The sequence below is a fragment of the Salvelinus namaycush genome, chromosome 35, assembly GCF_016432855.1.
Source record: "Salvelinus namaycush isolate Seneca chromosome 35, SaNama_1.0, whole genome shotgun sequence".
In the NCBI taxonomy this organism is placed as follows: domain Eukaryota; kingdom Metazoa; phylum Chordata; class Actinopteri; order Salmoniformes; family Salmonidae; genus Salvelinus; species Salvelinus namaycush.
The window spans coordinates 18,489,526-18,516,152 of NC_052341.1; the positions used below are offsets into that span (position 1 = coordinate 18,489,526).

The window sequence follows — 26,627 nt, forward strand, 5'->3', positions numbered from 1 at the left end:
CCCCAGTGTAGCTCCCCTGTAATCTGTGTTTTGTGGTGTAATCTAGCTAATACCCGAGCAGTGCCAGCTCCAACTCTTTTTGAAATATAGACCTATTAATGTGGTGTAATCGACACACACACACTAACCTTTCCCCCAATCACTCCTCACACACTTAGCACTGCAGGCATGTGTTTATATACGACCTGGCTGAAGAGGAGACACATTCTCTGGAGTGTAACACTGGAACACACACACGCTCAACATTTTAGGATGTTCAATACCACACTTCACCCCCATGCTCCCATGCCCCCTCCCTCTGCTCTGCCCAGTTTGTCTGTCTTTCTGTCACACACAACAATAAACACACTCCCAGACTGGTGATCCAGTCACAGCATACCAGCCTGCAGTATTTACCAGTCAATTTGAAGTGGATGACTCTTGGATGATTAGGGTACAAGGGCACCATGAGCTAATGGCCCTGTAAACAGTGACATAACTCTTAGCCACTCCGGGGTGACGTTTCCCAAGGTACAGGTCTAGGATCAGCTTTCCCTCCATCACCCCTAGCCTTTACCATTAGTGTGGAAAATGCTAAACTGACTCGAGATCAGCGTCCAGGGGCAACCTTACCCTTCACCGCTCTTAGCCACTCGTGGTACTGCACGTCGGTGACATTTGTTATACCAAATTACCTAAAAGTCCTCTGAATGGCTACAAAATAATTGTTTAAATTAAGTGATGTATTGATTGGTGTGTTCTTCCCAGGTGTGACGTTCCCCTCAGGTGAGATGCAGCAGCGGCTGGTACGTTCTCTCTACCAGGAGGTCAACATCACACCTGACCAGGTGGAGTACATTGAGGCCCACGGCACCGGGACCAAGGTGAACACACACACACACACACTCCTATCTATCTATATACACACACAACACTTGATTCATTGTTGTTGGATCATATCACCACCACACCCAATAATGTAATGTTCTGTGGAAGGTGTTTTGTCACATTCCTCCCCCTGATACATCTGGTTCCCTCAGTATGTTTTCCCCTGGTGACTTCCGTCTTTTCTCCCAGGTCGGCGACCCGCAGGAAGTGAATGGCATTGTCAGTGTGTTCTGTCATTCAAAGCGTGACCCACTGCTCATTGGCTCCACCAAGTCCAACATGGGCCATCCAGAGCCTGCCTCTGGCCTGGCTGCGCTGGCCAAGGTAAGAACTGGAATGGTCTGGGCTAACCTCTGTACAGGACAAAAAAGTGTTCTAAAGTCCCAATATGTGCAGGCAAGCCCAGCACTAACACACTTTTCCATCCGTCTCGCTCCTCTCCCTCCATATTTTTCTCCCTGTCTCTCTCTCTCTCTCCCAGGTTGTGTTGTCTCTGGAGCGAGGTGTGTGGGCTCCCAACATCCACTACAACAGCCCCAACACCGACATCCCTGCCCTTAGTGACGGCCGCCTCCGCGTCGTCAACGAGCCCATACCAGTCCGCGGCGGCATTGTTGGCATCAACTCTTTCGGATTTGGCGGCTCTAACGTTCACGTGATCCTCCGCCCCCCTGGTTTCAACACACCAAAAAGCTTTAAAGTGCCCCCCAAGACCCCCTCTGTGTCCTCTCAAGTACCCAGGCTCCTCCAGGCCTGCGGCCGCACAGAGGAGGCTGTCTCCGCCCTCCTCAGCAAGGGGAAGGAACACTCGGGCGACGACAACTTCCTGTGTCTGCTGAACGAGGTGTCCGGGGTACCCACGGCGGGGATGCCCTACAGGGGCTACACTCTGATTGGCTCCAAGGAGGACGTCACAGAGGTCCAGAAGACTGAGGCCACGCCCAGACCATTGTGGTACATTTGCTCAGGTAAGAGAGAGGACAGGGGTCAGGAGACGAGTTTCTTCAAGCCTCAGCCTAATGGTTAGTGTTAGGATTGGGGGCAGGTTAATGTGATCCAGGATCTGTGGTTAAGGGTAACTTCTACCTCGAATGATGAAAGCAGGGGTTTAGGAGAAAGGTGTGTGTTAACACTTGTGTATCTCTCAGGTATGGGCACCCAATGGGGTGGGATGGGCCGCAGTCTGATGCAGCTGCCAGAGTTCAGGGAGTCCATCTTGCGTTCGGACATAGCATTGAAGGACACGGGGATGTGTGTGTCCAGTCTGCTCATGGAGGCAGACGAGAGCACCTTCGAGGACACCGTCCAAGCCTTCGTAGGCCTTGCCGCCATACAGGTACAGCAGAGCAGCCATCTTAACTAAGGGCAAATCACAATTTTTAGAGGGTGGAACACCATTTTAACTAACATTGGGGGGGGGGGCACTGAAACCAAAAAGGCTTTGGAAATAGGACTGTATTGTCTGTTATTTGCACAGACAAAAAGCACACAATGCCTCTGCCATATCAAAGGCAATCATGAAGATAACCATTTAAGATGGTCCTGTATGGCTCAGTTGGTAGAGCATGTGTAAAAATGTATGCACGCATGACTAAGTCGCTTGGGATAAAATCTGCTAAAAGGCATATAATATTTATATTATTTTAGTATGCTCATAAAAGTAACCGCTGTCTGTCTGTCCCCCTCTCAGATCGCCCAGATTGACCTGCTCCAGAAGCTGGGTCTGCAGCCGGACGGCATTGTGGGCCACAGTGTGGGAGAGCTGGCCTGTGGCTACGCAGACGGATCCCTCAGTCACAGTGAGGCTATCCTGGCAGCCTACTGGAGAGGGAGGTCCATCAAGGAGGCTAACCTGCCCCCCGGGGGCATGGCTGCAGTCGGTAAGGACCAAAAAGAGAGGGTGTTTGTTTTGAATTGCCAGCTACCACCCGGTAATCTACCCTGCACCTTAGACTGTTACCCTATGTACATACAGCCATTGAACACTGGTTGCTTTAATCATCTTTATATGTATATACTGTATTCTAGTCATGGCTCAGCCTATATAACTTTTTGTATTTCTAACTGTTCATTTTTATTGCTAGGTATTACTGCACTGTTGGAGCTAGAAACTCAAGCATTTTGCTGCACCTGAGATAACATCTGTGTATCCACCAATAAACTTTGATTTGGATTCATTTGTGTTGTGCTCGCTGATTCCCTTTTTTCTCTCTCCCTCTGTCTCCCCACCCTCCTCTGTCTCAGGGCTGACATGGGCAGAGTGTAAGGCTCAGTGTCCTCAGGGTGTGGTTCCAGCCTGTCACAATGCTGAGGACACCGTCACCATCTCTGGCCCTGCGGTAACACATTTTGGTTCAAATCCTTGCATCTATCAATAGCTTTATGCGCTATTTTTAAATACCCTTTTTTTTATATTATTGAGACCAATTCTGTCTGTAAGCTACATTTTGTCCTGTAAAAGCCTGACACGGTGCACTTGTTTTCTGTGTGCAGGAGGCAGTGAGTAGGTTTGTATCAGAGCTGAAGGAGAGTGGTGTGTTTGCCAAGGAGGTTCGTAGTGCTGGTGTAGCCTTCCATTCTTACTACATGGCCTCCATCGCTCCCGCCCTGCTGGCTGCTCTCAAGAGGGTAAGACGACGTTTATGACTGCGTGGCTCAGTCCAAAACCTAACACTTTTTAAAAACTTTTCAATTCAGATAGGGAATTGAAACTAAATGCATGAATTGAAAAAACAGACTGCTTTCCACCTGCCTGGGAATTTGAATTTCAAGTCATCTGCCAAATATACTGAATCTCCATCTCCACTCTCTTTGTAGGTGATCAAGGAGCCTAAGCAGAGGTCTGCCAGGTGGATCAGTACATCTATCCCCCAGAAGGACTGGGACAGCCCGCTGGCTCTGTACTCCTCAGCAGATTACCATTGTAATAACCTGGTCAGCCCTGTCCTCTTCCAGGAGGGCCTGAGCCTGGTGCCTGATAACGCTGTGGTGGTAGAGATAGCACCACATGCACTGCTGCAGGTTAGTATACACAGAATGTAGAAACACACACAAACATAGGATGGCCTGATAAGACTGTGGGGTTCAAGACCGCACCACACACTGCTCACACAGGCTATAGAATTGTTTTTACCTTTATTTTACTAGGCAAGTCAGTTAAGAACAAATTCTTATTTAAGAGACCGCTGCGCCACTCGGGAGCCGCAAGAAACACACACACACACACTACTGCTGCGAATACACAAACACACAGTGCCACAATGTGACAATTTTCTCCTCTTAGAAACACACACACACACCAACCTCTGACAAAAATGCAGCATACTTGTCATCATTACTGTGTGTAACCTTGCTCTGTCTCCCCCTGCAGGCGATCCTGAAGCGCAGCCTGAAGCCCACGTGTTCCATCCTGCCCCTGATGAGGAGAGGCCATGCCAACAACCTGGAGTTCTTCCTCTCTCACATTGGCAAGGTCTACATGAACGGGTCAGTACCTGCTGCTGACACACCACGCCTCTGATGATGTCATCATTATGCAACTGATTCTATTCTCAACCTACTTTAGCTTAAACACACAGCTTTAACTGGTGTTGTGCATATTATTTTCCCAATACTGCAAGATGGCCTTCACACCTTACTTTGCCATTCTTTTACTCTTATGCTCTCTGTTAGCCCCTAGTACAAGCTAAAACATGCATGTCAAAAAGCTATATTTGGGTCAGATGTCTCAATACCAAGCATCTCTCCTTTGTGTCCAGGATCAACGTGGACAATAAGCAGCTGTACCCATGTGTGGAGTACCCGGTGCCTGTGGGCACCCCTCTGATCTCCCCCCTGGTGCAGTGGGACCACACCCAGACCTGGGATGTACCCAAGGCTGAGGACTTCCCTGCTGGTTCTGGAGGGTCCACCTCAGCTACCATCTATAACATTGGTGAGAGACATACAGTACCAGCCAAAAGTTTGGACACACCTACTCATTCAAGGGTTTTTCTTTATTTTTACTATTTCCTACATTGTAGAATAATAGTGAAGACATCAAAACTATGACATAACGCATATGGAATCATGTAGTAACCAAAAAAGTGTTAAACAAATCAAAATATATTTTACATTTGAGATTCTTTAATGTAGCCACACTTTGCCTTGGTGACAGCTTTGCATACTCTTGGCACACTGATACAGTATAGACACAGAATACACACACCCACACAGACAATAACATAGTTGATCTCTCACCCCAGACATGAACCCAGAGTCTCCAGACTACTATATGATTGGCCACTGCATCGACGGGCGTGTCCTGTACCCGGCGACGGGTTATCTGGTACTGGCCTGGAGGACCCTGATGAGGAGCCTCGGCGTTGTCATGGAAACCACCCCTGTCACCTTCGAGGACGTCACCATCCACAGGGCCACCATCTTACCCAAGACCGGTGAGGGAGGGACGAACGGTGAAGGGAGGGGAAGAGTTTGATCATTGGTTGTCTGTCACATCAAGGGTGTCTATTTGGGTTGTCAATCTTTTACTGTGGTTAATTTATGACCTTTCTTCAATGTGCTTTGTCTCGCTCCCTTTTCTCTCTTACTCCTTCCCCTCGCTGTCAGGTTCAGTCCAGTTGGAGGTGCGTCTCATGCCCGCCACCAGTCGATTTGAGGTCTCTGAGAATGGCAACCTGGCTGTCAGTGGTACGCATATTGTATACTCTCCTATAAGCATCCGAGATAAATGTTTGATATGTAAAGGATGGTTTCTATGTGCTCTGTTACATGGTAATAGCTAGTGTGTATATAGACTCATTCAATCTGTTACATATTATAAACTGGGTGGTTAGAGCCCTGAATGCTGATTGGCTGACAGCCGTGGTATATCAGACTGTACCATGGGTATGACAATTATTATTTTATTTTTTACTGCTCTAATTACGTTGGTAACCGGTTTATAATAGCAATAAGCCACCTCGGGCGTTTGTGGTATATTGCCAATATACCACGGCTAAGGGCTGTGTCCAGGCACTCCGCGTTGCTTCGCGCATCAGAACAGCCCTTAGCCGTGGTATATTGGTCATATACCACACCCCCTCTGGCCTTAATGCTTAAATAGCAACTAGTATATACAACCATTCAAGGTCTATGACATAGTAATACAGACTATAAACTCTACATGCTTTCTCCTTGGTCCTCCTCAGTCAGTCACCTATCCCATACTTCTCTCTGTCTGTGCAGGCAAGGTGAGCATTCTGGAGGACGCTGCTCTGGACTCATTCCACTCTGAGATTGGTAAGCCTGTCACCGGGGATGATGGTGACCCCAAACTGCGCCTGACAGCCCATGACATCTACAAGGAGCTCCGTCTCCGCGGTTACGACTACGGCAAGACTTTCCAGGGCATCCTGGAGTCCAACAATGCAGGTGTGTGTGAGGAAAAAGTTAAACCATTGTGAACCTCTTTATGAAATAGCCTCTTAATACTGGGTAGCAACTAAGGTGGCTAGTTGTAGATTGTACTATAAGTTATTTTCCTCAGTTATTGATTGACTGGTTTCCCTCTGACCCTGCTCTATCCTTGTCTCTGGCTGTAGGTGACAGTGGGAAGCTGCAGTGGACTGGTAACTGGGTGACCTTCCTGGACACCATGCTGCAGATGATCGTGGTTGGCCTATCAGGACGCAGCCTTCGCCTGCCAACGCGGATCCGCTCTGTGTGTGTCGACCCCACCGTCCACCAGGAGAGGGTCACTGAATACGGAGAGGGTGAGAAAGGTATTGAAATAAAACATGTACACAGGCCCACCACAAACACACACTTGACTCACTTAAGGATGCGGTTTAATTTTTTTAACTGTTTTTCTACCTTTTCTCCATCACCTAGCCGTGGTCGTCCATGTCAACCGTTGCCTTGACAACATTGTTGCGGGAGGAGTGCAGATCTGTGGTCTCCACGCCACGGTGGCACCGCGTCGCCAACAGCAACAGAGCCCGCCCACCCTGGAGGAGTTTTTGTTTGTGCCTTACCTAGAGACAGAATGCCTGTCAGCCAATGAGAAGCTGGGAGACCAGCTCAAGAACTGCAAAGGTTAGAGTTCATGTTTGTTGGCTACCTTTATCATCCAGACAGTGGGAAGTCATTTTGCTTTCAGATTCAATGTTTAAAATCAGTTTAAAAAAAATTAATAATAGGTAGCAATCTCTTTGTATTCTCTCTTTCTACAACACATACAAAAAAATTCAAAGGAATGACGGTGTCACGACATGTAAGGACAATGTAAACAGAAAAGTTGCAAATCTAATGTCAAAGAAAGGCAGATCTTACTTCACATTTTGTTTGTCTAAAAGGCCATAGTACTAAATTGATTACCCTCTGTCTGACCCTTGGTTCATGCATCTCTCCAGGTCTGATCCACAAGCTGCAGAAGAAGCTGGCTCCTCAGGGTGTTAAGCTCTCCATCCCTGGTCTAGGGGGGGTGTCTAGCCCTGCTGTCCCCAGCCCTGAGCCCGCTGAGCCTGGCTTGCTGCGGCTGCTGTCCCTGCTTTGTGGTCTAGAGCTGAACGGTAACCTGCGGTCAGAGCTGGAGCAGACTGTTGAGAAGGAGAGGGGTTGTCTCCTCCAGGACCCCCTGCTACATGGCCTACTGGATGGCCCAGCCCTCAGACACTGCCTGGACACAGCCCTGGAGAACACTACCCCCGGGAAGATCAAAGTCCTGGAGGTGAGAACAAAGATGTGATACATCAGTGGTCATGAGCGCTCTCTCGCCCTCCTCTCTAATCCCTGCTCTCTCGCCCCACCTTAGGCTCTCTCCAACGACGGCCATCTCTTCTCCCGTGCCGTGCCCCTCCTTAACATCCAGCCCATGCTCCGCCTCGACTACGTCGCCACTGCCACTACCCTCGACCTCCTGACCCCCCACCAGACCACCCTGGATGCCATGGGGGTCACCTCAGCCCAGTGGGACCCCCACCAGGGCCCTGTGCCCGGGGGTGCAGTCGGTGGAGCCGACCTGGTGGTGTGTAACCACGCCTGGGGTCCCCTGGGAGCTGGGGCTGAGGTAGTGGTGGGGAACCTGGCCTCAGGGGCCAAGGAGGGGGGCTTTGTGATGCTCCACACCCTGCTGAAGGGAGAGACGCTGGGGGAGATGGTGGCATTCCTCACCTACAAGGACAGCCAGAACAACCAGCAGAGACTGCTCTCCCAGGTCAATTACACTGCAGTGGAAAACTGATACCCAGATGAATCCTTAGCCCCCAGCTTCCCTTCAGATATTAAAGCAGGGCCACACATTACACTATTAGCTTCAGTCAGTGTTTAGTGAGTGAGGATACATAAACTGGCCATACATATAGTCTCATTTGTGACAACATTTTATTACCTATGATGTCTAATCCTGTCATTGTTCTCTTCTCTAGACTGAGTGGGAGAAAGCCTTCTCTGATGCGTCTCTCAACTTGGTGGCTGTCAGGAAGTCCTTTTATGGCTCTGCCTTATTCTTGTGTCGCCGTCGGTTACCCAGCAAACTGCCCATCTTCCTGCCTGTGGACAGCATGGACTACCAGTGGGTGGACACACTCAAGGTGAGGGAAACGTCTGTATGTCTGTCTGTGTTAATAACTCCTTAATAAGTGCTTATAAGCCCTTATAACTCTTCCCCCCCCCCCCCCCCAGGCGACTTTGGCTGAGCCCTCAGACTCTCCGGTCTGGCTGACTGCTACCCAGACCCACTCTGGGGTGGTGGGCATGGTCAACTGTCTACGCCAGGAGCCTGGGGGCAGCCGCATACGGTGAGACTAAAGCCTGGTCTGAAAAAAAAAAAACATGGCCCTTCCTCTTCCCCTTGACACTTGATCTGAAAGGATTGGATTGGTATTAGCAGTTTTAAAAGCACAGTAGTATATATTAGTAAGGTAATCGCTCCATCTTGCTCTCGGATAGGCTGTGAATCAGACTAATGCTGTACTTCTCTCTCCTCATCTCTATTCTCTCTCTCCAGGTGTGCATTTGTATCCAACCTGTGTGAGTCTTCTGCGGCGCCCACCCTGCAGCCTGCCCATAATTCCATGCGGTCTGTGCTGGAGGGAGACCTGTGTATGAACGTATTCAGGGATGGACACTGGGGAGTGTTCAGACACCAGCTCATCTCTCAGGGTAAGACAACCACACCACCATCTTCCCTCTCTCTTGTTCTTGCTCTAGCAAGATCTCAAAAGTTACACCCAATGAGAAATCTTGAGAACTTTCACACATTCAGTCATTGCATAGGAGCTTGATGATAAAATTGCAGTGAAAAGAAAGTGCTTTCCTAATGATAAACACTAAAATAGCTAATAGTCACAGACTAGCCCCAGGCTCAAGAATATGCTGATTTAAAACGTTCATCTTGGACAATAATGGATTCCTAATCTTCTGTTGATTATGCTGCAAAGCTTAATACCTCTCTCTCTCTCTCTCCTTTCTCGCTCTCTCCTCAGATCTGAGTGAGGAGTTGACAGAGCAGGCTTACGTTAACGTGTTGACCCGGGGTGACCTCTCCTCGCTGCGTTGGATCGCCTCGCCCCTCTGCCATTTTGTGGCGAGCAGCCCCCATGTGCAGCTGTGTCGCGTCTACTACAGCTCCCTCAACTTCAGAGACATCATGCTGGCCACCGGGAAACTGCCACCGGACGCCATCCCAGGTAAAGAACACAGAGACACACACACACAGAGACGCACACACATGCATACAGATATGTCCTCTAGGAAACTGCCTCTGAAGCTATACCAGTAATGAACACTCATGCACTCTCTCTCTTTTACACACACATCTGATTTCCCTCTGTAGGTGACCTGGCCCTACAGCAGTGCATGTTGGGTATGGAGTTCTCGGGTCGTGACCCCAGTGGTCGGCGTGTGATGGGGCTGCTGCCTGCTAAAGGCCTGGCCACCTGCGTTGACGCTGACACACGCTTCCTCTGGGACATCCCAGATGGCTGGTAAAACGATGCGACTACCCCAAATCACACCCTATTCCCTACATTATGTAGTGCATTTGAGTAAAAGTGCTTATCTACGATCAGTTTTGCCTTTCAAAATAATAATGAATAAAAGGGGGGAACTGATCCTAGATCAGCATTCCTATATTTTGTGAATACAGGCCCAGAGCCACAAACGACCTCGTAGGGAGACACTGTTTTGGGATCTTGACTAACAGACTGCGGGGTATGTCCACTGAGGAGTGTACTACAAACCAGGATTAATGAGTTTGTCGGCTAACTTTTATAAACAACCAAAAATAACTATTAAAGCTAAACTTATTTATGTGTGTTTGGTTGTTGTCGATTACACCATGCCCATTTCAAGTGTATACTTCGGGGGGGAAAAGTAAAGATATTTCTGTAAGCTAGATCCTGGTTTGTAGTATTCCCCTTTGTTGACGTCTAGCTTTATGACTTAGTTATTGTTGTAAGTAACTTATGTTCTCTCTCACTCTCTCCATCCCTCTCTCTAGGACCCTGGAGCAGGCAGCGTCGGTACCGGTGGTCTACGCCACAGCCTACTATTCCCTGGTGGTCCGAGGCAGGCTCCGCCCAGGGGAGAGTGTTCTCATCCACTCAGGGTCAGGGGGCGTCGGCCAGGCTGCCATCGCCATTGCACTCAGCCAGCGCTGTAGGGTCTTCACTACTGTTGGTGAGTACCAGAGACCTGTAGGTACACACACATTCAGCCTGTTAATGTCAGAATTGTCAGTGCATTTAGCCGTAGATGTTTCTCTGTAACCCGTCTTTTGTGTTCTTTGTCTCAGGTTCAGCAGAGAAGCGTGCCTACCTACAGGAGCGTTTCCCCCAGCTCACCTCTGAGTCCTTTGCCAACTCTAGAGACGCCACCTTCGAACAGCACGTAATGCTACACACACAGGGAAAAGGTCAGACACACTTTAAATATCAGCTCCTATCCAAACTTGCCTCACTCAAACACACGAAACAACTATATTGAGCATGATACACCTCTCACACTAACTCACATGTTCTTATGTACCCTGTCTGTAGGAGTGGATATGGTGTTGAACTCCCTGGCTGAGGAGAAGCTGCAGGCCAGTCTTCGCTGTCTGGCTCGACACGGACGCTTCCTGGAGATCGGCAAATACGACCTGTCCAACAACTCCCCTCTGGGTCAGTACACAGCACTGCAACTGCTCTCCATGGCAGCCATTTTGTGTCCGACTCACTGTGCCACTGCAGCTGTTCTAATGTCTGACATGAGTCCCTGTTACCCTTAGGTATGGCTGTCTTCCTGAAGAATGTGGCGTTCCATGGGATCCTATTGGACGCCCTGTTTGAGGAGGGGAACAGGGAGTGGGAGGAGGTGTCCCAGCTGCTGAAGGGGGGCATTGTGGGAGGTGTAGTCAAGCCACTGAGGACTACGGTGTTTGAGAGAGACCAGGTGGAGGAGGCTTTCAGATACATGGCCCAGGGAAAACACATCGGCAAAGTCCTGCTACAGGTCACTTACTCAACAACTCCCCCTCTTCCATATTCATTCACGCTTTCTTTTTCCCCCTCACAAAACACAGCTTTTACTATCTCCTCAACTCTCTCTTTTAGACCGGTTCATCATTTATTATAACACTGTTATTGCCACTTATTATACTCTTGATACATGACGGTTTATTACAATTCACTCGGTGTGTGTTTTTGTCTGACGTGGTGGCAGGTAGCCTAGCGGTTAAGAGCGTTGGGCAAGTAACCGAAAGCTTGCTGGTTGAAAAATCTAGGCAAGGCACTTAACCTCTAATTGTCTGCTAAATCACTAAAATGTAAATGTGTATCTCTAGGTGCGTTCAGAGGAGAAGGGTGGTGGTACTCAGGCGGTGGGCTCGCCCCTCTCCCTCCCCGCCATCTGCCGTACCTTCTGCCCTGCTTCCCACTCTTATATCATCACCGGGGGACTGGGCGGCTTCGGCTTGGAAATCGCTCATTGGCTGACGGAGCGAGGCGCCCGCAAACTGGTGCTCACCTCCAGATCGGGCATCCGCAACGGTAAGAGACAAGAACTCAGAACTTTGACTTGTACTTGCACATTTTTACATGTGTTGTATTGTAGCACACCAGCAAAGCCATTGTGGTGTTACATTAGCTGCACACTTGTTGTTTGTGACAGTCCAGTCACTTTTGTTAATGTCGGTTCACGTTGCTAGGTTACCAGGCGAAGCGCGTGCGTGAGTGGCAGGGGATGGGTGTGCAGGTGCTGGTGTCCACCAGTGATGTCAGCACCCAGGAGGGGGCGGAGCGACTCATCAACGAGGCCTGCAGGCTGGGGCCTGTGGGAGGAGTCTTCCACCTCGCCATGGTAATGCCCCCCCCCCACCTGTACACTGTTGCTTTTTATTTTCACCTCTCTCTCCTGCGTCTCCCACCTCTCTCTCGCTTTCTCTTTCTCACCTGCGTCTCTCACCTGTCTTTTTCTCCTGTCTGTATGTGTACCAGGTGTTGAAGGATGGCATGCTGGAAAATCTGACTCCTCAGCTGTTCCTGGATGTCAACAAACCCAAATACAACGGAACCCTCCACCTGGACAGGTAAGACGATACACACAGGTGTAGCAGTTAGTTTGGAGATCACTCCTCCTGGTGATTCTGTAGTTCTGCTGAGATTTACCAGTCTTTCCATTATAAGGATCTGTCAATATCCAATGTTTTGGAGGAACAGAAAATCCAAAAGCAGTCTGAGGTAATCAAAGGTTTTCCTTCCTCTTTCTCAGGGTGACCAGAAAGCTGTGTCCAGACCTCAGCTACTTTGTAGCCTTCTCCTCTGTGAGCTGCGGCCGCGGCAACGCCGGCCAGAGTAACTACGGTTACGCCAATTCCGCCATGGAGCGCGTGTGCGAGCAGCGACGCCACGACGGCCTGCCCGGATTGGCCGTCCAGTGGGGCGCCATCGGCGACGTGGGCGTTGTCCTGGAGACCATGGGCGGCAACGACGTGGTGGTGGGCGGGACTCTCCCGCAGCGCATCACTTCCTGTCTGGAGGTGCTGGACCGCTTCCTGTGCGAGCGGCGTCCGGTGATGTCGAGCTTCGTGCTGGCAGAGAGGAGCGTGGTGAAGAGCGAAGGAACAGGACAGAGAGACTTGGTGGAGGCTGTCGCTCATATACTAGGTAGACCCCTCATCACCCATACACCTCCATACAACTAACCCTATAACAAACCCCAGACAGAGACCTGAGGGGTGTACTAGAAAGCAGGATCAAGGAGTACGCCAGCTAACCTTGATTAGCTTAAAATGAGCATGATCTAATTGACTGAACAACAAAAACACATTTGTATGTCAGTTTAGCTTTGTTAATGAACCAGAAAATATGTCGTTTTTTCTGGTTGTTTATCCAAGGTAGCTGGCTAACTGATAGATCCTGCTTTGTAGTATATCCCCCTAGTGGAGGCTGTGGCTCACATACTGGATAAGACTAGAGGAAGAGAGAGATGTCCCTCATCACCCATACCTCCATCACCATGTAACGCGCTCTAGATTCTTCCTGAAGTTACCCCATCACAGCTGATGGGTGGGCTGCTGTTGTGTTTATATCAATAGATTTGAAGCTGGTTTGGGTGTTTTCATTCCATGTGTGACTCCCTGGTTATTTCTCCCTCTCGCTCTTCCCTGTCCCCTCTAACCTTTTCAGGTGTGCGTGATGTCAGCACCCTAAATGCTGACGCCTCATTGGCTGATCTGGGTCTGGACTCTCTGATGGGCGTGGAGGTGCGTCAGACACTGGAGCGCGATTATGACATCGTCATGGCAATGAGGGAGATCCGACAGCTCACCATCAACAAGCTCCGAGAGCTGTCCAGCCAGCCAGCGGGAACAGCAGGTGTGTGTATACACAAACACTGTACGCAATAATGACTTTGTATAGTTAGGAAGCGTATGTGTGTTATGGACTTACGTGTACTCTTTCTCTCTCCTTTCCCTCTCTCTCCTTTCCCGCTCTCTCCTCTCTCTCCTTTCCCTCCTTTCTTTCCCTCTCTTCTTTCTTTCCCTCTCTCTCTGCTTTCTTTCCCTCTCTCTCGCACTTTCTTTCCCTCTCTCCAGAGTCCTGTCAGTCTCCAGTGAAGAAGGGAGGTGTGCGTTCTCTGTTGGAGTCGGACCTCAGTTTGATGCTGGTCAACCCAGACGGTCCCACGGTCTCACGTCTCAATGAGGTGCAGAGTGCTGAGCGCCCGCTGTTTCTGGTCCACCCTATAGAGGGCTCCATCGCTGCCTTCCACACACTCACCGCCAAGCTCAGTGTGCCCTGCTACGGCCTGCAGTGCACTAAAGGTACACACACAGGAACAAACTCCCTCCGCTCTCTCTCTAGCAATCATACTGATACAGTCCCACACTCTCTCTAAAGTTGTAAACTTGATCTTAATGACTGAAACTATCCCCCCCATCTCTCTAGCTGCTCCTTTGGACAGTATACAGTCTCTGGCTACATACTATGTGGAGTGTATACGTCAGGTAAAAAAGATACTAACAACTTCATTTGTATTTACATACATGATAGATAATTACAGTGATTTTATAAATAACGGTCTGTGCTTATGTTTTATTTGTGTAGGTGCAATCGGAGGGTCCGTACCGGATTGCCGGCTACTCCTTTGGGGCCTGCGTGGCGTTTGAGATGTGTTCTCAGCTGCAGGCCCAGGGTAGAACCGTAGACTACCTCTTCCTCTTCGACGGATCACACTCCTACGTCGCCGCTTACACACAGGTGAGACCTTATGCAGGCATATTGATACTCACACACACACACCGGTGATACGCATGTGTCTGCACATACTGACACACACACACACACACACACACACACACACACAGATGAGAGGTTACGCAGGAATGCACATGTACTCTGACACATACACACATCCTCGTACTCAGTTCCTTCACAGTGAACTCTACTTGAAAAGAGTCAGTCAACTCAGAACTAACCGTAGGGTCATGTGTAGTGTTAACCTGATGTTTGTGTTCTATTTGCCTTTCAGAGCTACAAATCCAAGCTGACCCCTGGTAAAGAGTCTGAGGCAGAGACTGAAGCGCTGTGTGCTTTCATCCAGCAGTTCACTGGCATCGAGTACAACAAGGTACAACACTTTACAACCGCAGATAATGGCCTGTACTCACTGGCTATGGCATAATATTAAACTAACATTATACTTGAGTCTGGTTCAATGTATAATTCTCACATTTCTTGTTCTGCCTCTTTTACCTCTCCTCTCTCGCTCGCTCTCTGTCTAGTTGTTGGAGACCCTCCTCCCTCTGTCTGATCTGAAGGCCCGTGTCAACATGGCGGTGGACCTCATCACCTCCAGCCATAAGAACGTCAGTAAAGACTCCCTGCGATTCGCTGCCGCCACCTTCTACTACAAACTCAAGGCTGCCGACGGTTACGTCCCGGCAACCAAATACCACGGCAACGTCACCCTGCTCCGCGCCAAGGCCAGCAGCGACTACGGAGACAACCTGGGGGCTGACTACAAACTGAGCGAGGTGGGTATACACCAACACGCATGAACACGCGCACGCACACACTGCTATAATAACAGGCTTTGTTCCTCTTCAGGTGTGTGATGGTAAGGTGTCGGTCCACGTCATCGAGGGAGACCACCGCAGCTTCCTAGAAGGAGAGGGGGTGGAGTCTATTAGTAGCATCATCCATAGCTCATTGGCCGAGCCACGCGTCAGTGCCCGGGAGGGTTAGACCAGTCCCGCCCTTCCCAGCCCTCTCCCCCAATAGCACCAACTTCTCCTATCCCAAAGCTCTTAGCTCGCTGCCACAGGGTATGTTCCCATGGGAACAAACAACGTGCTGTATGTTTGTGCTCTACCAATAAGGTCCTCGCTCTCTTTTATTTGTAATTTTTTAAAATCTTGTGTCTTTATCATGTTTGGAATGGTAGAATAAAGTTAGATGCTCAACTCTGTACTGGTAATCAATCCTGCTACAACTGTAAATGTGCTGGCTCAACCCTATAGCTAGCCTAGCATGTGAGCCTGGCTGTGTTGCCCACTGACTGTAGCCTAGCCCTAGATAACCTACCTAGCTGTTGTTATGATACTGTTCAACCCACCAGTCTGTTAAAGGGTGTTTCGTGAACTTGGTAATAAAGGTGTGTGTGTGTGTGGACTCGGACCCTCTACCTATGCACATGCGTGCATGTTTTATCTTATGCCAAACCCTAGCAGTGCCCTAATGATGCAGACTATTCCACGTGTACATAGCCTCCTGTCTCACCTGTCTAACACCTGTTCAAGCTCTGTACCTGTTACCAAGTGACATTGGCTTAGGAGGAAACCATTGTTACATGGTTGTCTTTGTTTGGGGTTGTTTTGTATAAAAGGGTTTGTTTACCAGCATTGGTCATAAGTTATGATCCCTATTTTTGTTGATTTCAATGTTGTTTGCAGTGACTGTAGTATTGTTACACTGATCTTAAGGTAGGTTCACACAGAGAAATGCATTAGACTTCCCAACATGAGAACTAAAGGGGTTACTGTAGCAACACGCAGGAAAATGGCTAAAAGTATCTGACTGACACCATATTTGATCAAGTTAATAACTTTTTAACTATTCAGCTGTTTACTGGAAATAAGACTCCCTGTATCTGTCTTTCCATTTAAGAACTGAAATACTTTTTGAAAACAACAGTATTCTTCTAGGTTTAGATCTGGGTGTGTTGCCTTTCCTGTGTGAGTACACCTTTTAAGAGGACTGATTGGATATCTACAGGTCACATTTCTATGATCTTGGCTTTGACAAAAAAGTCATTTAAATTGCTGCTGTTTTAAAAATGTATGCTGTTCTATGTAACTGGCTACAATGGATTACTAATCATACAATTAACCTTGTTTTTAATTTCCTTCAATGTTCCTTCAATGTTCTAACATTCCTGAAATATTGTTACATAAGACTAATGTTTTGAATATTACTGCTGTCCACATGCAATGCTTCAAAACGCTTTGGCACTTGTTTGAAAGGAAATAGACAAATGATGTTTCATTGCTATGGCACTACCCAAATACTGTTATGTGAAATCTATGGTGTTCAGGAGGGCACAATGGAGTAAAAGGCTTTGCAAACTAAAATGAGGGTTCTTTATTGGATAAATTCAGTTCGTATCTTCGTGTTCCGAAACATTTTCTCCCATTTAGTGCCCACTGAATACGATCCGATTCACTGTCTCACTGAAAAAGTAGTAGTTTGTCCAAGCTTCCATTTTGTTTGTGATGTCATGTCAGAATGCAGGTGCCGTTGGGTGTGGAATCATTGACCTGAAGAACGGCCTTGTTGAGGAGTAGGTAGAATTTACCTCTAACCACTGGTCCAGGAACATATATTTTACTGTCCACCTAATGGTTCATGTTTGGACTGTGAGCAGGATAATCTGATCCTAGAACTGTGGTTACGAGGCAACTATCTACCTTTAGCTGTTTTTGACTCCCATGACCTTTGCTGACCCCTGAAGGTCCTTCAAGATCAGGGGTCCAATCGCAGAATGCAACAGACTGACCTGACCTCTGAGACTTCTAATCAGGTCTATGAAGAGTCAGGTGGCTTTAATTTGAGCATGGTGATTGGCTGCAGTAAAAAGGAGGGAATTGACAATGTGTTCCTTTTCTAGTTTGTTTTTCCCAGTATTTATTGTATTAGTCCAAATAAAGAGCTATCACTAACATCCTGCCTCAGTGTCTGTCTGGTTTCTATGTAAACTTATTGAGGCAACTACAACAGGTCCTGAAAGTTCTCTGCAAGTGGTCTCCATAGCTTATTCAACTGACCATCTTCAGGCAATCGTAAAATACTCCTGGCCTTTCACACCTTCATGTTAATCCCTGTATATAACTGACCCTACATTCCTTATGCAATTAGACATACTGTATCTCCAAATGGTAATGTATTTGTGTCATATAGAAGGTACCAGTAGAAAGTCACACAGCAGCCAACTATAAGGACCATCTGTCAAACTAAATTAAGTAGGTCATAGGTCTTTCTCTGCCTTTGAAGTTAGTATGGATGCTTTGGCAGCGTGTGTGTTCCTTTGAGGTTCAGTACAGATGCTGTGAGTGAGAGTGATAAGATGTATGCACACGACTGTTAGTTGCTTTGGATACAAATGGCTATTATTATTATACAAACATTAGGATCACCTTTCTAATAGCGAGTTGCACCCCCCTCCCCCTTGGTGTGTCAAGTTGGCTACCATACCCTGTTCAAATGCACTTTCATCCTCTGAGTGGTACACATTCCCCTTCATCTAGACTGATTGAAGAAGATTTAACAAATGACATCAAAGCTTTCACCTGGATTCACCTGGTCAGTCTATGTCATGGGAAGAGTAGGTGTTCTTAATGTTTTGTACACTCAGGGCTATCTAGCGCTCAGACATACTGCACTACTTTTGACCAGGGCCTGGTCAAATGTAGTGCACTTTGTAGGGAATATGGTGCAATTTGGGACGCACCCCTAAGACTGGGACACTCACCTACGACTGGGACACTCATAGTGGAGCAGCATGTTGTTCCTCAGATAATGACCACAGCCTTGGATGTTTAAAGACTGTTACGATGCAGAGTGAGAGAGAATTTTGCATATGCCCTCACTGGCCTCTGTTGGTGTTCATAATCTAAATAAAGTCAATGAACTGTCCTATCCTGCAACAGGTGGAATTTAACATGAAGTGTGTGCATTAATAATCCCTCATTTCGGTACCTGGTCCAGACATCCTCATAGGCGACAGAATAAGACAAAAATCGATCATTTCAGAGCTTCAGAAGAAAAGTCTTGCAGAGGAGCACAGTAATTATTCTATCCACGGCCACAGAGTTGAAGTAAGGACGAGTTTACAACAGACCTGCACATTAGGATTGGTCTTCCTCAACGATGATGAATGATATATATTGGTTTTATGATGCTATCTGTGTTGGGTGGGTGGATGCGTGGTGGCCTAGGACAAGGTAATGATGTTATACTGAATGATTATGAGACGACCGCTTCAGAGCTCGTCTCACAGAGGATCAGTCACAGATCCATGTCTTTTTAGTCCCAATCTACTGTAACACACTATATCTAGACTCCATCTCTCTCACTATTTTCTCTCTCACTCTTTCTCTCTCTGTACCTCTCTCACTCGTGTATATCTAGTCTATCTCTCTCACTTTTCCTCTTTCCCGGTCTTGCTTTCTCTATCTTCTATCCTTCTCTCTGTCAGTCTTTCCTCCTCTATTATTTCCTTCTCGGTCTCTCTTGCTTTGTCTCTCGCGTCAATTCCTCTCACTTATTCCATTAGAGATCTTCAGCACAGGTCAATGAGCTGATGTGTGTCTGGGGTGGGACCAGAGCAGGCTGTTGGATGGTAGACTTGCTCAATTCTCTCATGAACATCGCCCCTATACATCAACATTCCTTTGTTTTGAAAGTGCATAGTGATTCTCTGAATGGAGATGAATTACCAAAGGTGATCTTCAACTAAGACCCTGGCCTATCCCAGCGGGCAAAAATGGTTGTGATTAAGTTATTTCAACCTGCTTTAACCGGTAGGATCTGATTGCTTTTGGGCGTTCTATTGTTACTGGGGGTGGAAGCATGGTTTCGGGGCTTGGGGGGAGGGGCTCGTTTTCAGTGGATGGGAACTTGTTTTCTGGGGGACTCTCTGAATTCCACCCTCATCTCTGTCCAAACAGAACCACTCACCTCATGTACACTGTCAAATTGCAACCAACACCACACCCACACAAAGAGGAAATGTTCCAACTTAAAAGCAAACCAAGTTTAAAGAAACTATCTGATCTCTGATAGTCTGCTGCTCAAAATGGCATCAGCCAAGTCCGTTCGAGAACTAGTGTCAAGGAATGATGTCACCAGTCAGAAGACAAGGCCTGAACCCAAGACCAGAGAGGAGAATTTCTGAATTGAATTCAACCTGTGAACTGAAAATTGAATTTGAATAGGACACACCCCACAGGAAGCAGAATTTGAATTGAATTTAAATGACAGGAAGTAGAATTGAATTAAAAACCAATTCAAAGACATTCAAATGAGACATAAAACATGAACATTGCATTCTTTTAAAACATATTTTAACATAACCACCTGCCACTTATCACTGCAAACATGTAATGAGATGGTAAGTTGTTCCAAAGAATTTATAGTTTGTTTCCTTCCATTTTGAAATGCTTGATGTAATGCGTTCTGGTCTAATCTATTTTTCTAATACTTAAAAGGGTAGCAGGGCTGCCAACTTGTGAAGAAAGCTTGGTGTGAGATTTGCTATGTGAATTTCATTACCCCCTGGCACAGCCCCTAGATGGGGGACTGGGGGTCCTCCCCCATGAACATTTTACTTTTTTAAAGCTAATTTCCTGAAATTGTGTTTATTTCTTAGGCCTATGACCAGGGTGTAAAATGTAAAAAATTAAACCACAGGTCAGGTGTATTCAGGATGCTTTGAACATTAATTGAACACTCAAAATGTGACGACTTTGTTACTTTTATATTTTGGGGGGGATGAAATGTAAACTATGCTAATATTGTTTTAAAAATATTTTTTAGGTGGTTTGACATTTTATTCAGACAGTAATTCAATGAGAAAGGGAGACAGAGAAATGCTAGAAACAGTGGGAAGGTTGGAAGCAGGGATTGATCTGTGTTCTCAGGCAGAAAGTTGTATGCGACACATGCCGGGGAGTGTTACCACAACAAAAATAACACAAAATGCACATCACATTCATATTCTTATTATCTCATGTCGCTCTTGCTGCTAGTGATTCTCTGATCCACCTCTACGCAGACGATACCATTCTGTCTACATCTGGCCCTTCTTTTGACACTGTGTTAATAAACCTCCAAACGAGCTTCAATGCCATACAACACTCCTTCCGTGCCCCCCAACCGCTCTTAAATGCTAGTAAAACTAAATGCATGCTCTTCAACCGATCGCAGCCCGCACCCGCCCTCCCGACTAGCATCACTACTCTGGACGGTTCTGACTTAGAATATGTGGACAACTACAAATACCTAGGTGTCTGCCTAGACTGTAAACTCTCCTTCCAGACTCACATTAAGCAACTCCAATCCAAAATTAAATCTAGAATCGGCATCCTATTTCGCAACAAAGCCTCCTTCACTCATGCTGCCAAACATACCCTCGTAAAACTGACTATCCTACCGATCCTTGACTTCGGCGATGTCATTTACAAAATAGCCTCTAACACTCTACTCAGCAAATTGGATGTAGTCTATCACAGTGCCATCCGTTTTGTCACCAAAGCCCCATATACTACCCACCACTGCGACCTGTATGCTCTCGTTGTCTGGCCCTCGCTACATATCGGTCGCCAAACCCACTGGCTCCAGGTCATCTATAAGTATTTTCTAGGTACAGCCCCACCTTATCTCAGCTCACTGGTCACCATAGCAGCACCCACCCGTAGCACGCGCTCCAGCAGGTATATTTCACTGGTCATTCCCAAAGCCAATTCCTCTTTGGCCGCCTTTCCTTACAGTTCTCTGCTGCCAATGACTGGATGAATTGCAAAAGTCACAGAAGCTGGAGACTCATATCTCCCTCACTAACTATAAGCATCAGCTGTCAGAGCAGCTTACCGATCACTGCACCTGTACATAGCCCATCTGTAAATAGCCCATCCAACTACCGCATCCCCATATTGTTATTTTTTTTGCTCCTTTGCACCCCAGTATCTCTACGCACATCATCATCTGCACATCTATCACTCCAGTGTTAATGCTAAATTGTAATTATTTCGCCACTATGGCCTATTTATTGCCTTACCTGCCTAATCTTACTACATCTGCACACACTGTATATATACTTTTCTATTGTGTTAATGACTGTACGTTTGTTTATCCCATGTGTAACTCTGTGTCGTTGTTTTTGTCGCACTGCTTTGCTTTATCTTGGCCAGGTCGCAGTTGTAAATGAGAACTTGTTCTCAACTGGCCTACCTGGTTAAATAAAGTATTTTTTATGTTGTATTCTATAACCATTTGAAGAGAAACAAGTTATTGTGTTTGTTAAGATTCTATTCTCATTGAAATTTCAGGCCTGACTCTAAGTTCGGGAACCACTATAACCTCTGTCTCTGTTTGCTTCCTCTCTCTGTGTCTCCTCTGCGTCTCCTCTGAATCTGCCTCAGCCTCACCACACTGTCTGTTATTCATTTGGATAAGATTAAAGATTCTCTCAGGGGACCCTATATAAACGTTAGAGGACCCCACATGGGTCCCTAACTTCACGTTTGGGAACCACTGTACTACTAACCTTTCTTTGCTTGCATCCTCTCTGGCTCCTTTGCCTCCTGCATTTCAGCCTGCCTCACCACTCTCTGTCTCGCTACTCTCTGTAAAGCAAAGTTATTTTGTTATGAGAACTTAAGTTACCTTACCTTTTGTTAAGATTATAGTTAGTCTAATTTCATTCAACTGCTCCTGCTGAGGTCAGGCTCCTTGTAACGTTAGCTTTTAACTTCATCCTTCTAGCCAGCTAGTTATAGCTAGCTGGCTAACAGTAGCCAGAGCCCTTGAACTAGCTAGCTAGCCATCTGACTGAAATATCATGGACTATTTACCAGATTTTATTTATTTTATTTATTAGGATCCCCATTAGCCGATGCCAACGGTGACAGCTAGTCTTACTGGGGTCCGACACATAACGAAAAATACATTACAGACAAAATACTTTAAAATTTACATACATTTAAAAACATTAACATGGGGTCTGTCTCTTGTGCATCTATCAGTTACACATACATGTCAGTACATACACACAACAAGTAGGTCACATGGGGGAGAGGCTTTGTGCGGTGAGGTGTTGCTTTGTTTGTTTTATGAAACCAGGTTTACTGTTCACTTGCGCCATATAAGACGGAAGGGAGTTCCATGCATTCATGGCTCTGTGTAATACTGTACATTTCCTTGAATTTGTTCTGGACCTGGGGACCTTGAACGACCCCTGGTGGCATGTCTGGTGGGGTACGTGTGTGTGTCAGTGCTGTGTGTAAATTGACTATGCAAACAATTAGGAATTTCCAACACATTATTTCTTATAAAAACAAGAAGTGACACAATCAGTATTTCCTCAACTCTTAGCCAAGAGAGACTGGCATACATAGTATTAATATTAGCCCTCTGATTACAATGAAGAGAAAGACGTGCCGCTTGGTTCGGGGCCAGCTGCAGCTTAACTAGGTCTTTCTTTGCAGCACTTGACCATATGACTGGACATTAATCAAGATAAGATAAAACTAGACCCTGCAGGACTTTCTTTGTTGAGTGTGGTGTCAAAAACAAGAGCATCTCTTTACTCCCCATCTTTACAACCATTGAATCTATACAGTGGGGCAAAAAAGTATTTAGTCAGCCACCAATTGTGCAAGTTCTCCCACTTAAAAAGATGAGAGAGGCCTGTAATTTTCATCATAGGTACACTTCAACTATGACAGACAAAATGAAAGAAGAAAATCCAGAAAATCACATTGTAGGATTTTTAATGAATTTATTGTCACGCCCTGGCCTTAGTTATCTTTGTTTTCTGTATTATTTTAGTTAGGTCAGGGTGTGACAGGGGGGGATGTTTGTGTGTATTTGTCTCGTCTTGGGTGGTTGTATTGTATAGGGGGTTTTGTTGAGTGTATGGGGTTGTGTTCAGTATAGATGTTTAGGAAAGTCTATGGTTGCCTGGTTTGGTTCTCAATCAGAGACAGCTGTTTATTGTTGTCTCTGATTGGGAGCCATATTTAAGGCAGCCATAGGCATTAGGCTATTGTGGGTAATTGTCTATGTGATGTTGCATGTTTGCACTCAGTATTATAGCGGTCACGTTCGTTTTGTTATTTTGTATTGTTTGTTAAGTGTTCTTCGTTATTAAAAAGAAGAATGTATTTCTCTCACGCTGCGCCTTGGTCTCCTCACTACGACGTTCGTGACAGAATTACCCACCATACCAGGACCAAGCAGCGTGGTAAACAGCAGGAGAAGCAGCAGCAGCAGGAGAGGCTGCAGCAGCAGCAGCAGCAGCAGCAGGAGAGGCTGCACTATTTGGAGGAATGGACATGGGAGGACGAATTAGACGGCAAAGGACCCTGGGCAGAGCCAGGGGAATATCGCCGCCCCAAAGAAGAGCTGGAGGCAGCGAAGGCGGAGAGGCGTTATTATGAGGCGCTAGCACGGCAGAGCGGCTGGAGGCCCGAGAGGCAGCCCCAAAAATTTCTTGGGGGGGGCACACGGGAAGTGTGGCAGAGTCAGGAGTCAGACCTGAGCCAACTCCTGCTTACCGTAAGGAGCCGGTCAGGGCGGAATTGGAGGTGAGCGACGCAGAGACAGTGAAGGAGTTAATGGGGAAATTGGAGGAAAGAGTTATGAGGGAGGTGCTGGTTTGGTGCATGAGGCACGACATCCGCCCGACTGAACGTGTCGGGGAGTTGATGTCACCGGGGACAGCTCTCCATACTCGTCCTGAGGTGCGTGCTAGCCGTCTGGTTAAGACTGTGCTAGCCTCACGCACCAGGCCTCCTGTGCGCCTTCCTAGCCCTGTACGTCCTCTGCCAGCTCGGCGCTACAGCTCTCCCAGCCGTGCTTCCAGTGGAGAGAGGGGGCGTCGTACCGGGCAGGCACCGTGTTATGCGGTGGAGCGCACGGTGTTCCCGGTGCGTGTGCTTAGCCCGGTGCGCAACATCCCAGCTCCCCACATCTGCCGGGCTAGGGTGAAGATCCAGCCAGGGCGGATGGTGCCAGCCCTGCTCTCAAGATCTCCAGTGCGTTTTCACGGTCCGGTCTACCCAGTGCCACCTCCACGCACCAGACCTCCGGTGGCAGCCCCCCGCACCAGGCTGTCTCTCCGTCTCATCGCTACAGAGTCTCCCGCCTGTCCAGCGCTGCCAGAGCCTTCCTCCTCTCCAGCGCTGCCGGAGTCTCCCTCCTGTCCGGCGCCGCCAGAGCTTCAGCCCGCCTGTCCGGCGCCGCCAGAGCTTCAGCCCGCCTGTCCGGCGCCGCCAGAGCTTCAGCCCGCCTGTCCGGCGCCGCCAGAGCTTCAGCCCGCCTGTCCGGCGCCGCCAGAGCCGCCCGTCTGTCCCGAGCCGTCAGAGCCGCCCGTCTGTCCCGAGCCGTCAGAGCCGCCCGTCTGTCCCGAGCCGTCAGAGCCGCCCGTCTGTCCCGAGCCGTCAGAGCCGCCCGTCTGTCCCGAGCCGTCAGAGCCGCCCGTCTGTCCCGAGCCGTCAGAGCCGCCCGTCTGTCCCGAGCCGTCAGAGCAGCCCGTCTGCCAGGAGCCGCCAGAGCCGCCCGCCAGCCAGGAGCCGCCAGAGCCGCCCGCCAGCCAGGAGCCGCCAGAGCCGCCCGCCAGCCAGGAGCAGCCAGAGCCGCCCGCCAGCCAGGAGCAGCCAGAGCCGCCCGCCAGCCAGGAGCAGCCAGAGCCGCCCGCCAGCCAGGAGCAGCCAGAGCCGCCCGCCAGCCAGGAGCAGCCAGAGCCGCCCGCCAGCCATGACCTGCCAGAGCCGCCAGTCAGCCAGGATCTGCCAGAGCCACCAAAGCGGGTATTAACTATGGTGGAGTGGGGGCCACGTCCCGCACCCGAGCCGCCGCCGTAGGAAGGCCCACCCGGACCCTCCCCTTCTGTGTCAGGTTTTGCGGCCGGAGTCCGCACCTTTGGGGGGGGGGGGGGTACTGTCACGCCCTGGCCTTAGTTATCTTTGTTTTCTGTATTATTTTAGTTAGGTCAGGGTGTGACAGGGGGGGATGTTTGTGTGTATTTGTCTCGTCTTGGGTGGTTGTATTGTATAGGGGGTTTTGTTGAGTGTATGGGGTTGTGTTCAGTATAGATGTTTAGGAAAGTCTATGGTTGCCTGGTTTGGTTCTCAATCAGAGACAGCTGTTTATTGTTGTCCCTGATTGGGAGCCATATTTGAGGCAGCCATAGGCATTAGGCTATTGTGGGTAATTGTCTATGTGATGTTGCATGTTTGCACTCAGTATTATAGCGGTCACGTTCGTTTTGTTATTTTGTATTGTTTGTTAAGTGTTCTTCGTTATTAAAAAGAAGAATGTTTTTCTCTCACGCTGCGCCTTGGTCTCCTCACATTTATTTGCAAATTATGGTGGAAAATAAGTATTTGGTCACCTACAAACAAGCAAGATTTCTGGCTCTCACAGACCTGTAACTTCTTATTTAAGAGGCTCCTCTGTCCTCCACTCGTTACCTGTATTAATGGCACCTGTTTGAACTTGTTATCAGTATAAAAGACACCTGTCCACAACCTCAAACAGTCACACTCCAAACTCCACTATGGCCAAGACCAAAGAGCTGTCAAAGGACACCAGAAACAAAATTGTAGACCTGCACCAGGCTGGGGAGACTGAATCTGCAATAGGTAAGCAGCTTGGTTTGAAGAAATCAACTGTGGGAGCAATTATTAGGAAATGGAAGACATACAAGACCACTGATAATCTCCCTCGATCTGGGGCTCCACGCAAGATCTCACCCCGTGGGGTCAAAATGATCACAAGAACGGTGAGCAAAAATCCCAGAACCACACGGGGGGACCTAGTGAATGACCTGCAGAGAGCTGGGACCAAAGTAACAAAGCCTACCATCAGTAACACACTACGCCGCCAGGGACTCAAATCCTGCAGTGCCAGACGTGTCCCCCTGCTTAAGCCAGTACATGTCCAGGCCCGTCTGAAGTTTGCTAGAGAGCATTTGAATGATCCAGAAGAAGATTGGGAGAATGTCATATGGTCAGATGA

General features: G+C 48.0%; 1 protein-coding gene across 2 annotated transcripts in view; it reads left to right on the top strand.

Annotated features, from left to right (window-relative positions):
• fasn (fatty acid synthase) overlaps positions 1–17,555 on the top strand; it is a 30,493-nt gene extending 12,938 nt beyond the window's left edge. The window contains exons 7-43 of one of the 2 annotated variants that reach the window (XM_038974797.1): positions 748–863; positions 1,057–1,191; positions 1,349–1,835; positions 2,016–2,203; positions 2,558–2,747; positions 3,112–3,206; positions 3,361–3,495; positions 3,685–3,888; positions 4,238–4,353; positions 4,626–4,801; positions 5,112–5,303; positions 5,476–5,556; positions 6,094–6,279; positions 6,450–6,629; positions 6,739–6,942; positions 7,260–7,576; positions 7,661–8,062; positions 8,274–8,438; positions 8,530–8,645; positions 8,855–9,009; positions 9,333–9,536; positions 9,683–9,833; positions 10,349–10,527; positions 10,643–10,762; positions 10,887–11,009; positions 11,117–11,340; positions 11,672–11,876; positions 12,035–12,186; positions 12,324–12,415; positions 12,598–12,992; positions 13,515–13,703; positions 13,925–14,152; positions 14,277–14,335; positions 14,436–14,588; positions 14,860–14,958; positions 15,113–15,364; positions 15,438–15,575. In XM_038974797.1, coding sequence (XP_038830725.1) covers positions 748–863; positions 1,057–1,191; positions 1,349–1,835; positions 2,016–2,203; positions 2,558–2,747; positions 3,112–3,206; positions 3,361–3,495; positions 3,685–3,888; positions 4,238–4,353; positions 4,626–4,801; positions 5,112–5,303; positions 5,476–5,556; positions 6,094–6,279; positions 6,450–6,629; positions 6,739–6,942; positions 7,260–7,576; positions 7,661–8,062; positions 8,274–8,438; positions 8,530–8,645; positions 8,855–9,009; positions 9,333–9,536; positions 9,683–9,833; positions 10,349–10,527; positions 10,643–10,762; positions 10,887–11,009; positions 11,117–11,340; positions 11,672–11,876; positions 12,035–12,186; positions 12,324–12,415; positions 12,598–12,992; positions 13,515–13,703; positions 13,925–14,152; positions 14,277–14,335; positions 14,436–14,588; positions 14,860–14,958; positions 15,113–15,364; positions 15,438–15,575 — 6,803 coding nt within the window. Of the gene's footprint in view, positions 1–747; positions 864–1,056; positions 1,192–1,348; positions 1,836–2,015; positions 2,204–2,557; positions 2,748–3,111; positions 3,207–3,360; positions 3,496–3,684; positions 3,889–4,237; positions 4,354–4,625; positions 4,802–5,111; positions 5,304–5,475; positions 5,557–6,093; positions 6,280–6,449; positions 6,630–6,738; positions 6,943–7,259; positions 7,577–7,660; positions 8,063–8,273; positions 8,439–8,529; positions 8,646–8,854; positions 9,010–9,332; positions 9,537–9,682; positions 9,834–10,348; positions 10,528–10,642; positions 10,763–10,886; positions 11,010–11,116; positions 11,341–11,671; positions 11,877–12,034; positions 12,187–12,323; positions 12,416–12,597; positions 12,993–13,514; positions 13,704–13,924; positions 14,153–14,276; positions 14,336–14,435; positions 14,589–14,859; positions 14,959–15,112; positions 15,365–15,437 lie in introns of both variants that reach the window. The other variant, XM_038974798.1, reaches the window with a different exon arrangement.
• The last annotated feature ends 9,072 nt before the right edge of the window (positions 17,556–26,627 follow it).